This window comes from Mesitornis unicolor, unplaced genomic scaffold, assembly GCF_000695765.1.
Source record: "Mesitornis unicolor isolate BGI_N332 unplaced genomic scaffold, ASM69576v1 scaffold23024, whole genome shotgun sequence".
Lineage (NCBI taxonomy): Eukaryota > Metazoa > Chordata > Aves > Mesitornithiformes > Mesitornithidae > Mesitornis > Mesitornis unicolor.
The window spans coordinates 1-12,933 of record NW_010181091.1 but is presented as its reverse complement, the minus strand read 5'-3'; the positions used below and the strand labels follow the sequence as shown (position 1 = coordinate 12,933).

Sequence of the window (12,933 nt, the reverse complement as noted above, 5' to 3'; positions counted from 1 at the left end):
CTGAGTCCATGCAGAAGAAGTAGGGATATATAACGCTTAGCAAATTATATAAGAACCTGGAAACCAAGCAACATCCTTCAATATGAGTTACCTTTGCAGAAGAGGATGCTTGTTTTTATTTCGAGTCATCACCACAGCAGTTCAGTCTGTCGTTGGCTGCTGTCTCTGACATTTTTATTCAGCCCTAACTTTGAGACATGGATGTGAACCTCATTGCATACCTTTTGGTTTCTAAGCACCTGACAGTTAAAATCTCTCTTAAATACCTGGGAATGATCTAAGTGTAAACTATTACCTCATGGAAATGGCAGCCGCACTTCCCTTGCAGAAATTCTTTGTAACGTCCCATGGTGATGACAAAGGTGTCAACAACTTCATAGCCGAATTTTTTTGCTGTATCCAGAATAATCAGGTTTTCGTTCCACAAGTTTTGCACTTCTGCCTGCATTCCAGATAAAATATTGCAATGTCTTGTCAGAAGGACTGCTTAAAGTTTATTATATTCTTCCATGGAAATGAATAGCAAAACTGCATTTTGGACAAAGCAGTTATGTTCTACTCCAGACATGCACTACTATAAATTCATTTTTGAAAACAGCTATTACTCCAAGACTGTTGTTGATTTTTTCAGACATTATAATTACATTGCAGTAGTTGTGCAGCTTCCTTCACAGGAAGATTTCAATGCTGTTTAAAATATAATCACTGGGTAGCTGTTTTTAATATGTACTTAGCCAGTAAGAGTTGTAATTCAGAAAAAAATTCTATTATAAAATTGTCTGTAACAAATGGTGAAATTGTTTCTGTAAAGAAAAATTCAGCTTCAAACCAATGTCATTGAGACTGTTGTTTAAAATGAAGTATAGGGCCATGGGTATCTTAGAAATGGTCATACTGAAGAACAGATTATTATTTCTTAAGATACTGCAGGAAGACCAGGAATAGAAAAAAGGTTAGACAAAAATTCGGCAAGGTGGTGGATTTGACACTGCAGACAGAAGGGCTTTGAGAGTAGCTGGGGTAACCCAGAGGTCCAGAGCACCCAAACCACATGGGTAATTTGGCATAGGATTCCAATATTGAAAGGGAAAAGAATGTTGGTTATGCACTGCAGCTGACTTGTGGAGTTTTGTAAATTTACTGAATAAGAAACAGAAAAAGGTAGCCCCGAGAAACTTTTACTACTCTTTCTATCCTTGCTTCGCCTCCCTTCAGTGAAATTTCTGCTTCTTCCTCCAAGGACTGAACTCTGCTGAAAGCTATGGCAGAAGCTATGACAATGTTTCTTCATGTTGATGCCAACAATTTCCCTACTGTATCCTAATATGATCTTCCAGAAAAATTAAGGGAATGGTTGGAATCGTTAAGAAGACATTCAGCAGGGACCAGGCAGATAGTACTAACTTAGACAGAAAGAATGGGCAAAATGTGACAGGGCTGTCTCCATAGCAAAAGGAAGGGTGAGAGCAGCAGTAAGTCACACACTGAATACAGCAGTGTGTTATGGTTGCAAAAAGAGATGCGTGCCAGTTCATAGTGGGCTAGGAGTGCCGTATATAAACTATGAAAGCTAATAATTTTCTCTTTTCAACACCTGTGAATAGCCAGAGTATTATGCACAGCAGTAACCATGAAGGAAACCTGGGGAGGGCTTGTGCTTGACGTGTTACAAGGAGCAATCTGCCTGTCACCAGCTTGATTTCTCAGCTTTGGCAGAAGACTCAATACCATAGCTGTTTCTGGTTGCTGGGACGGCTGACAGTACAACATCTCGAATGGTGCTCTGATTGCATTGGAATCCACAAAATAAGCCAAATTGGTTTGAATCCGTATCAGCAAGACGTGTGAACAAATACAAACACTATTCTTCCCTTGATCCACTTAAAGCTGGCTCAGCAGAGGTTGTAACATATTTTGACCAGACAGCAAAATTATTGCTGAAATGAGAATTTTTCCATGAACATGCACTTTAAACATACTGTAGCTTACCTGTGACAGAGAATGTATTCCATCCACTGGGAGGTGAAAACCCATCCCTATGGATTTGATAATTACCAAGATATTTGATAGATTTTCCCTGTTTGGCAAATAAAGAAAGAAAGGGATACACATTTTACTTAACAGACATATCAAAACATACTTTCAGTTTTTCAGAGTCAGTTAAGCACACAAACACGAGAAAACAAATGAAATGTCTGTATTTAAATTTTTTGGTCAAGTTCTTTCTCATAATTTATCATATCAAGACTTGGAATAACACCAAGGACATAACATTACCTGTTCAACACCTTTTGGATAATTTGTAGGTGATTGGAATTAAGCCACTGAACGCCACCTACAATTAATACGGTCTGGTCTGTGTTCTCCAGGGGACGTGATCTGAAACCCAGAAAAGAAAAACAACACGTTGCCTTAAAACAGATGGCAAACATTTTAACTGCATTGCATTGCATTTCAGTGAACTGTATCTGGCATCCTGATCAGAGGCCTGATGTCATTTTCTTCTATTTTTCAACCACTCAATACGGTCTGCACACGTTATGTTTCATTGTTTACTGACTTTAATGGTAAAATGTGTTAAACACCTTTGCAAATAGAATGAGGATACAAACAAGGCAGCAAAAGTGTTTGTACAGTACCTCTGAAGCAGTTGTTCTAGTGCTTTTTCAAAAGTCGGTCTCTGGTTTGCGTTCATCCAAAACTGGGGGTAGTAGGAGTAACTGATAAATGTTTTCCCTTCGTTGATATTATGATAACATTTTACATCATGAGTCTTTTGCCATTCCTGAAGAGTCTTATTCACTCTTTCTATTAGGTAGTACATCATCCCTCTGTTAGTTGAGTCGCCTATAAAAAGAATCTTTGGATGGAAAAAAAGAAATTACTTCGAAGTTGTATACTCCAAAAACCAAAAGCTAAAAAAAGAATACAGCTAGTTTGGAGGTTTTTAAGCCCTTCTCATAATATTCAAGAAATATCTCAGTGAGCTGCCAGTTCTCTAGCCCTGACATCTCAATACTAAAGTTTTTCTTTAGTAAAATCTGTGTGATCTGACTAATAAAAGGTATATTATGTGTTTCAAATACAAAAATTACAGGTTATAGGTGGTTTCAGCTGCATAGTTAGTCCCGTATTTTCCTTGATGATCTTTTCTTTTTTTTTAAGTTTCTATTTACTTCCAATTGCTAGTACAGAGCCTCTTGGAATTGCTGCAGCTTCCTGCTTTCGTTCCTCCAGTTTCTCATGTGGTTTGTTCCTACACATCACATCTTAGTGCCTGTCTTCCATAAATGAGATTCATTAGACTTTACACCAAAGCAACACACACACACACACACACACACACACACACACACACACACACACACACACATACACACACACACACACACACACATATCAATGAATGCAGCTGCTGCCTTGTTTGTAGAAATATGGTCTTCCTGCCACTTCAGAGGGGGAAGAAAAGGGGCTCATTTTGTTGGCAGATAATCTGAATGGAGTCCTGACATGTGTGAGGTGACCACCAGAAGCATTGTGGCCTGAAGGTAGTTAGAAGTGTCATCAGCATGACAGGAGTACTTCAAATATCAGCAGTCTTTGCTGGGCTACTTGCAAATGAATGAAGAAGTCAAATTTGGGCTTGTTCCTACTCATTCTATACACTCCTTCGACAAATCAAACATCTCAGTATGTGGAGACCGTGGAAATTAATGTGTGGGTTTTTTTAATGTAATTGCCCTATTTTTAGTGGATAGGACTAGCATTTCCCCCTGCTGAAGAGAACTTGTAAGCAATGTCAAGAGAACCCAGGTTCACTGTGGTTTGCCAATGAAACTGTGTGTATAATCAGTTATTACCACAGTCACCTCAGCCAGAAATCCACAGAGGAGCATAAATGTAAAATTGGGAGTCAGAAACACCATAGAGTCATTACACAGTAACAGCCCTGTTCTCTGCACAGCAGTGCACAGTTTCTCCTTCCTCCTCTGGCAACTCAGGGTAGTTGGCACTCAGTAAGTTGGGGTTTGGTTTTTGTTATTTTAATTTCATTTGGGGTTTGATGCTTTTACCACTTCCATCTTGAATATTTGGTTATGCAAATAAAACTCAGACTACACACAATAGCATGTTTAAGAATACATTTCCAAAGATTCTCTTAGAAATTTTATGTTGTGAAAGCATCTTGGACTTTATCTAATACATCTCTATTTATTTATTCCCTTCAGGAATGGCACAGCTTTAGGAACTGATTCCAGTTCCCACTATGAACTTACTGTGAGAAAAAATAAGCCACAACAGCATACCAGTGGTGGTTCCCACAGAACTGAAGCAGTTTCAGATGAACATACCCTGATCTGGTGGCAGGGCCAAGAATGGGCATGACAATGACTTGATCTTCCCATGCCTTGCCCATTGTGAGCTGCAGGGAAGCCTTTGATACATTATGTATGGTAGTAAACAAATTAAAGCAAATTAAAGGCTAATTTTCTTCTGTTCAGAAGAAACCCTTTAATCCAAGCATGACACGACTCACAGAAGTCAAGGATCCTTGGATCCTTGGAAGGGCTGGTTGGATATTCTCTCTTTTCCTCCTTGACAGACACAAACTTGCACACAATTGTTTACAATTAGGAAGACAGTCCATGCTTACAATGTGTCCTAATTCTTAAGTAGGTTAGCTTGAGGTTTTAAACAATTATTTTAACTTGCAAAATCTCTTAATGTCTCCAGTCTGTCTTTTTTTTTTTCTTCGTGTCTCTTTAATCTCCGTAAGTCCATCACTGTGGCATCTAGATGTGTATCTATTTAAAAAGCAGTTCTCGGATACTAGCAGGCAAGGATATCATTAACTTGCAATGTGGGTGAGAACATTTCGATGAAAACACAGATCATTAGCAGAATAACAAACAGGCTCTACCAGGTTTCACACATAGACCAGTTGGTAGAACATGCTAGATTGTTTTTCTTCTGCTTCTAATAGCATATGATACCATTCTGTTCTCACCGCCCATAGGGATTTCTAATTGCAAAGGAGTGTATTCAGCTATAAATTACATTGATACCATAGCTGTCACATTTTCATGTTTCTCTTCATTCTACTGTGACTAAGATTCTGACAGATACTTTCTCATTCTAACTGTATTTGGTCTAACTTCATATGCCACTGAATTAAAACAGCAGAACAACAGTCTTTGTGGAAAAAAAGAAGTGAAGAATAGTGGCCAAGCCCAATGAACATGATGTACAGATGTCATGTTTTGCTAAAATGGAGTATTCTCTAGCAATTTAAGTGTGAAGTGTGATTCTAAATATTTCCAAAGTCTCAAGCATTGCAGAGCATCAAAGACTTGAGATGGACCCATCAGCCTTTTTCCCATCTTTTCGTTATGTCAAAATGCGAGCACTCTCCCCCCCCACTTCATTTTTACTCTTAAGTGACCTTGTTGTGAAGAGGTAAAGCAGGAGGTCAGGAAATAGATTAGATCAGACAGCTAATGCTATTGAGTGTCTGGGTGTCCATCTGGGAATGTAGGCTTGTTCCTAGGAGAAGGTGTGTCTGAGCAGGATGAGCCAGGACTGAGATAGATAGCAACATCATGCTGGTGAGGAATGCAGGTTGTTTCACTGGGGAAATTAACCTGGATCCTCAGAAACAAGTCTGCTAAGATAATAGTTAAGACTATGTAATTGGGGAAGAGAGAAATGAGCCTATGCAGACTTGTGACTCTACAGAAAGGCAGATCAAATGTGCAGTTTAACCTCAAAAATTTCAGTCAATTATAGCCACCGTATTAGCTTTCAGCCAAGCATTCTTTGACTGAGTGAGCCGTACCCCAACTGTTTCACTGGAATCATACAAATCTGTTTAACTCCAACTACTTTCACAGTGAAATCACAGCATTGTTGAAAGGTGTGTCACTAAAACTAGGACTGCAGTAGGTGAAAAATGTGGTCCTTGCCCTCTAGCTCTGATGGAGAACTCTTAAGTCTGCCTGCAGTCATCACAGGAGGGTATCAGCAGTCACACTATGGAGATTGGGCATGCTGAGATTTTGAAGGGTGTTCTCTCCCATAAATCCAGAGAAGATCTCAAAGAGATGTGTGTGTATTCTTTGTAATATCATGCATCCCAGGTTGGTGGATGCATAGCGCATCACCAGCAAATCTGCATGCAGAGAGCATCCATTCAAGACCTGTCTGCATCCAACAATCTGCTTCTAACTATTGGTCCAACCATGCTGTAAGACATGTAAATCCTGGAAAAATAGACAAATTCTTTTCCTTCTTGCTAAAAAAATCCAGATGGAAGAAAAGGACATTCATAGGGAATCCCATCTGCAAAGAAGCTTTTCAAACTGCCCTTGTGCAAAACTGGTTAAGCACATGTTGTTGTGGTATGCAGACAATCAGAAAGCATCTTTTAAAGCATCCACAGTTTGCAAGTCAGCTTCATTTACAGAAAATGCTCAGAAGACCCAAAGGCTAAAGTGAGTTGGGTACAGTCTCAGGAAAGAAAGTCCTTCAACCAAGCCAAGAGCTTAAAAGAATTAGAATAATTAATCAATGTAATTGAATGTGTGGTAGCTATGGCCATATTTATTTCTAGACAACTGCACGAACTTACTATAGCTGTGTGTGCCATCTTGTATTTAGTATGATTAGAACCAAGGGCTCTGGGGATGATTCTGTATTTAGCTCTATGACAATAATGAGCAAAATGATGGCTCAGGTGTGTAGAATATGCCATATCTCATTTTCTTTACAGTCTGGCACGAGGGGTAGTCATATACTGTTCAGGTCAATGGCGGACTTGTCTGCAGGATGACTAAAGGATCAGACATACATAAGGGTATAATTTAACCAGACAAGGAACAACACTTTCACACAGACAGATGTTTTCAGTGTCTTCTGTTGCAACTGTTTTGTGTGAAAAATTCCATGATAGCTCACAGGCTTTAAAAGATTGTGTAAGCATAGTGGAATTCACTTCTCAGCCAGACCTATAATTATAAATTAACCACACTTAGGAAATTTAAACACCTGTAAGTCCAAAACACTACTGAACTCTAAAATATTAGTATGAAATTATAAGTTAAAATTCCTGTTTTAACAGCTGAATTTTAAGTACTTCAGCAAATATTGCCTTTTCATATTTCCTGTTCTTAATTACACATGACTCAATGGTACTTTATTATAAGACTAAACTCTGAGTAGTATTTCTCAATAATAAACAAAGTATATATCCCCCTCTGCATTGAGGCCAGCTTTCTGTAGGCTGCTAATTGGATAAGTAATTACCCCTATGCCTTCACCCATTTTTTAAAGCTCTTGTACAAAAATCAAAGCATTGTGTCTTAATAGAATTGTATAAATCTCAGAAACCCATTGCCACAGTTACAGGGGATTTTGTTGAGCCAATATTATACAGATATAATATTTTTATTATGTTAGCCTATTTTTTTTGATTCAATTCAGGCATACATGTGGAGTTCCCTAAGAACAAAACAGCCTGCATCTTGTTACCCATAGTTAGAGTCTAAAGTGGAGGAGAAAAAGGACTGCAGATATTAAAAGAGATCTGAAAGAAAATCTACTCAACCAGAATCATGTTAGCCTCAACACTTCAAAATGTTCCTGCTTTCTGTGTCTGAAATACAAGCATATGACTGATTAGTCTTGCTGACACATCATAAAGCAAAATAAAGCCTCATAAACTGTTTTTGTGAATGTATGTCCTTTCTCATGTCTCCATCAATCTGTTATTGTTTTACTACAGGTGGTCTTAGGTTTTTATGAAACAGAAACATCTTAGCTCAAACACAGTTTTATATACACACAAATTAAAATAGCAGTTAATGATGATGTGAAATCAATTTGAAGTCATAGCCAGGGCAAATTAATTTCAGTTATACAGAAAGGAGATGATCATTCTAGACCCGAGTGTTGAAAAACAAATCAATTTTAATATAAGATATGAAAAGAGCCTGGAGTTAGAAAACAAATTAGAAAGCATTTTTGAAGTCTTATTTATGATGTAGATATGAAAGAAGTGCTCTGTTTTGGTGACCATAAACATACTTCAGAAACATTGACAAATGCATAAAAGAAATTAATGAGCAAGTGATGTAGCTCAATGCTGCATTTTACTATTGTTCTATGAAACATAGGAAAACCAGAATGATTGCACTTAAACATACAGTTAATCTTACATGTGCTGTATTTCATACAAAAAAGACTGTACATCTTATTTCATCAATTGCTGCAGCACATCTAGGGCAGGCACGCAGAACCTGTTGGTTTGGGGGTTTTTTGGATATAAATGCCTGTAGTTATCAGAATTTGGTGGTGGCATAGTGATTAACACCTCTTATTTAAAAGAAAAGACATAATCACAGACACTTACGTCATTTATAATGCCTTATCATGATGTTTTAACAACAAGAAGTAAAGCCAGCAAGTCAGAATTCTGAAACTAAATTATTTTTTTCAAGACAAAAATCAGAGACTTCAGCCTAGTGAATCACAAATGCCTCTATTTGCTTTGCCTTTCATTCCTGGTCAAATCTTGCATGGCTATGAACTTTTTATGGAGAGTGCTCAGAAGAGAAATTCAGTTGTAGAGGGCCGTTAGTGTTTTGATGGGAGGTATGATGTCATTTAACCCAATGATGCTATAGACATACATATCTCTGTATGGAGGTTTTATTGCCTTAGTTGGGAATAAACTTTGAGCAAGAATTCACATGCCGTGTGGTCTACAGGTAAGAAAACGGGGCTGGAGTTGGGAGAGCTCATGGTAACCTCCAGTTCCGATGGAACGATTTTGCCTCTGATGCTGCAAAATGTAAATCATAATATATGGCTCCTTTGTAAAGGATTTTGAACTTCAGAGACCAAAATTACCCAAGTTGAACATACTAAGTGTAGCAACATACTACAAAACCCCAGAATGAAGAAGTACACAGGTCACTTGAGTACACTTTGAGAATTGGACACATGAGTGAGTTGTTGTTCCTATCACACTTCAGCAAATGACAATATAAATCAAACAGCATTCTAGCTCATCTCAGTGTCCTCACTTAGGTTGATGATTTTTCATCTTATGGTTTGCATTCATGTTCTTTTTGCAATCTGCTTACATTTGCAGTGTTGAAACCATCTGCTTATTTTACTACAAACACTATGAGGTCATTGATTTGGGTAGAAGTCAGAGATCTCTGTAGTGCTTAAAGACAAGGTATATAATGGTTTTAAACTCACATAAAAAATAGGAAGTAAATATTTATAGATGGTTACCAAAATCTCTTGTGTAATAGAAATGTATTTGTTCACAAAAATTATATCTTACTGTCTATTCAATAGTTCCATTATAAAAGATCTAGATTGCTTAAACATATATAATTACATATAATACAGCTGATGGGCAAAATTGTCTTTCAGTGACAACCTGAAAAAAATACCTTTTCTGTTACATTGCTTAGACTATGTAAAGTAATTCTAAAGTTTGCCTTAATCACAGACAGAATCAGGACCTTATTACCCAAGCTAAGGACCATTTCTACTCATCTGACTTAGGTATCAAGAAAAACTCTCTTAGGGTTAAGGTTCTACTGTTATGAGGGAATTGGTCCAGGCTCTACATTTATTTGTTAGGAGAAAGAAGCAAAAATGCTATTGCAAAATCTCACATGAAGTTACAACCACTGCAAAGTGATGAAAAAATTAACATCACAGGGAAAGATATAAAAGAAGTGTACCAAAAGGGGAACATGCTTTAGAGAGATGACATTAAAAGAATAAACCAGTTAAATTGACATCTATGCAAAGGTAACAGCAGCGATCCAGCAGATTTCTACGGAGCAGCAAAGATTATCAGACAATGACGGAAAACTTTTGCAAATGATTCTATATGGGAAATAAGTACAATTAGTTTTACAGAGATTTTTTTTGCATGGTGTTAATGTAGATTGCATAGGATCTGGCTCTCATCTGACACTAGAACAGATCAGTGAGCTCAGAGAGGCAGAACATAGTCAAATTTGAATTAAGAAATCAAGCTTCATTCAAGGTCAGGCTTGATAGGGCTCTGAGCAACCTGATCTAGCTAAAGATGTCCCTGCTCACTGCAGGGGGGTTGGACTGGATGACCTTTAAAGGTCCTTTCCAACCCAATGCATTCTGTGATTCTATGCTCACATACTTGGTTTTAATGGACCCTTAACATTTGTCCTGTTTTTGACACTGGTGAACATGAGTGGTCAGATTCAAAAGGTGGGAATGTCAGCATCATCCTCCCAGTAATACCATGGCAATCCACTTCTGTAGTGACATATTTTTCCTCTGTTATCCTTCATTTGTCTGACCAAAGGGTATCTGGTTACTGAAGCAGTGCCTAATGTCTATGAAAATTACAGACTAAGGCAAAGCTATCAAATTCTTCTGTAGTTTTTGCTGTGGTCAATCCAGAGGTGCTCGTTTTGTACATGAGGGGCAGATCAAGCTTCTCCTCTGTCATATAAAACTATGAGGTTTTTTTTGAAAAATATGTCAGGAGAAACCCACAGCTCTATAGTAATGAGAAAACCACAGGCAGAAATAAAGCCAAAAGGCAATGAGTGACTTTGTGCAGAACAATAAATTACTAGAAAAGGAGGAAATGCTAACTAAAGACTATTATTTTTTTATTTGTCTGTATAGAAATGCTCTCAAATTTTGTAAAAATGTCACTTTTAGTTATTATTTTTTTACCTAGACAATACACTACTAAAATCTTTATAACAATTAATTACTTACTTTCTGGATACTTGTATCCTCTGTAAGGTACCTGAGCCTCAGATCAGAGCTCTCTCAACAGTTCTACAGTCATAGCATGCTTATTAAGGAGACCTTGTATTTCCACCTTAGAAGCTTCACTACAAGAAAAGAATGTGCAAGAAGACTTGGTAAGATTAGTGTGCACAAGCAATGCCATGCATTAGGTATGCAGCAGAAGAAACCCAACTCAAATGTCAAGTGTGAGACAAACTGTGACAACAATGCAAATCTATCCTCCATTAACAGTCCTTATATACTCACTGCAGGTCCAACTGGTAACCATGTACACCGCAGGTCTTGAAACTCCACTGGTGTGACCTAAGCTCTATGTGAAATGGCAGCAGACAACTGTGGCTACATATAAGGCTAAATTATGGATAATGGTTGTTTTCCGTCCCTGTGGATTTTCCATCCAAATTTTTTTCAAATTATAATATAAGGGGATTTTTCTTACACGAGAATCATAAAATTGTTTTTAAGGCCTCAGGATGCTAAACATCCAGGTGACTATAAATAAATAAAAATAAAATCTGTTACGTACCTTTCTGCCCTCCACACAGTGCTGGAGCTCAGGCTTGGCTAACACAGAGTATCGGCAGCCATGGGGCTGCCATGTTATTTCTCTCCAGTCACAGGTCCTGTTGTCAGAGCAGCTGAGGCAAGGGACAATCCACTGCCCTAGAAAACAGTAATGGGATGTCAGCATCTCCTCTGTATTTTTGTGAGTAGCCTTATTATACAGGAAGTGAGATATTTTTGAGTATTTTGTCATGTGAGTTTCCCCTAAATTAAATGCCCCCCAACCCTTCAAAGAGACTATATCCTTCATTTGTGTTATGTCTTTTTCATTTAGCAAGGATGGGAGATTTTCCTTTCCATGAAAGAGCTGTGAATGCTCAAATTTGACAGTCATGTGTGGGTTAATTTCTCAGTTCACGTTGCATTTCTTGTAGCAGATTGTCCTTTCTCCACAGAAGGTATATAAGAAAGGGAAAGGGCATAAAGAGGCTGAATGGAAAAAGAAAATATTCACATTCAGATGTGTCTAAGAACAAGATTCATTCTCATCTACCACTAAACATCTAAAAGTTGGGTGGTTGATCGAAGGTAAATTTTGAGGGCCCCTTGATGTAAAAATGAATCTAAGATTATACAGATAATGTACAGATAATGTGAGATAATGGCTTTCCCTCAGATATACTAAATTCATTAATCTGTGAGAGTTCAGAGAACTATGCCAGAGTGCACATACACATTTTGGAAGGTGAAAGTAAGATGAGATGAATTAACTATGTGATTTATTAGAGCCTGACCTCTATTTTCAAAAATGATTTTACAGATTAGGAGCATAAGGAGTGATTACAAAAATTCAGCGGGTTTTAGGCATCTCTTACCTAAGGTTGAATGGTTTTGTTATTTTGGTTCTCTAAAGCTATCAGAGTTATTCAGCTACCAAAGGAAGACAGAAAACTTTCAAGTTGCCTTTACATTCAGAACAACACAAGAAACACTTTTCTCACCCATACAAATGCACCGTCCTGACAATATCTCCCTGTGTCTATGTAGCTCTGCCAGCAAAACCTGCTTTTGCCTCTGATTAAAGGTGTTACACAAGAAAAAGTGCAGAGCCCCTCAGGTCCCTGTGCCAATGCCATCAGGCCTGGCTAGCACAGTTGAGTTTCTCATTGCAGCCCAGCAATGGGTTCCAAAAGCAAAGGTTTGCAGAGTTGATCTGGCCTTAATGTTTGTGACCAATGCTACTACCAGGCAGCAGCTCCACAACTGGCCTGGTGTGCTTCACTGTGGATGACTGATAGACTGCTGCCACACAAGGAGCCACAGCAAAAACCCATTGACATTTATCAGGCCAGGAGCTGAGTGGGAGGCTGAGTGAAGTGACCTGACAGGATCCAGTGGCCTTGGGAGAGACAGGTGCTACCTCAGGGGCCAGGAGAACCTGTGCTTGCAGTAAGCAGAATTCCTGAGTGAATATGTTTTGACAAGTAGCAGGGTGAGTTATCTTAGCAGATAAATAAGGTCCTTCTAAATAAAACCATCAAGAATTGTACTCATACTGGAACACCTAACCACAGAATCACAGAATCACAGAATCGC

The 12,933-nt window shown here is 38.2% G+C and overlaps 1 protein-coding gene across 1 annotated transcript; it reads right to left on the bottom strand.

The window, feature by feature from the left end:
- Nucleotides 1–295: 295 nt before the first annotated feature.
- LOC104539721 (cadherin-like and PC-esterase domain-containing protein 1) lies at nt 296–11,492 on the bottom strand (the record flags this gene model as incomplete). The annotated part of the gene is made up of 5 exons (XM_010183315.1): nt 11,360–11,492; nt 2,640–2,860; nt 2,278–2,379; nt 1,990–2,077; nt 296–442 (listed from the first exon to the last, which is right to left on the bottom strand). Coding segments are annotated over exons 2-5 (525 nt in total), but the record flags the coding sequence as incomplete, so codon positions are not given.
- Nucleotides 11,493–12,933: the final 1,441 nt, after the last annotated feature.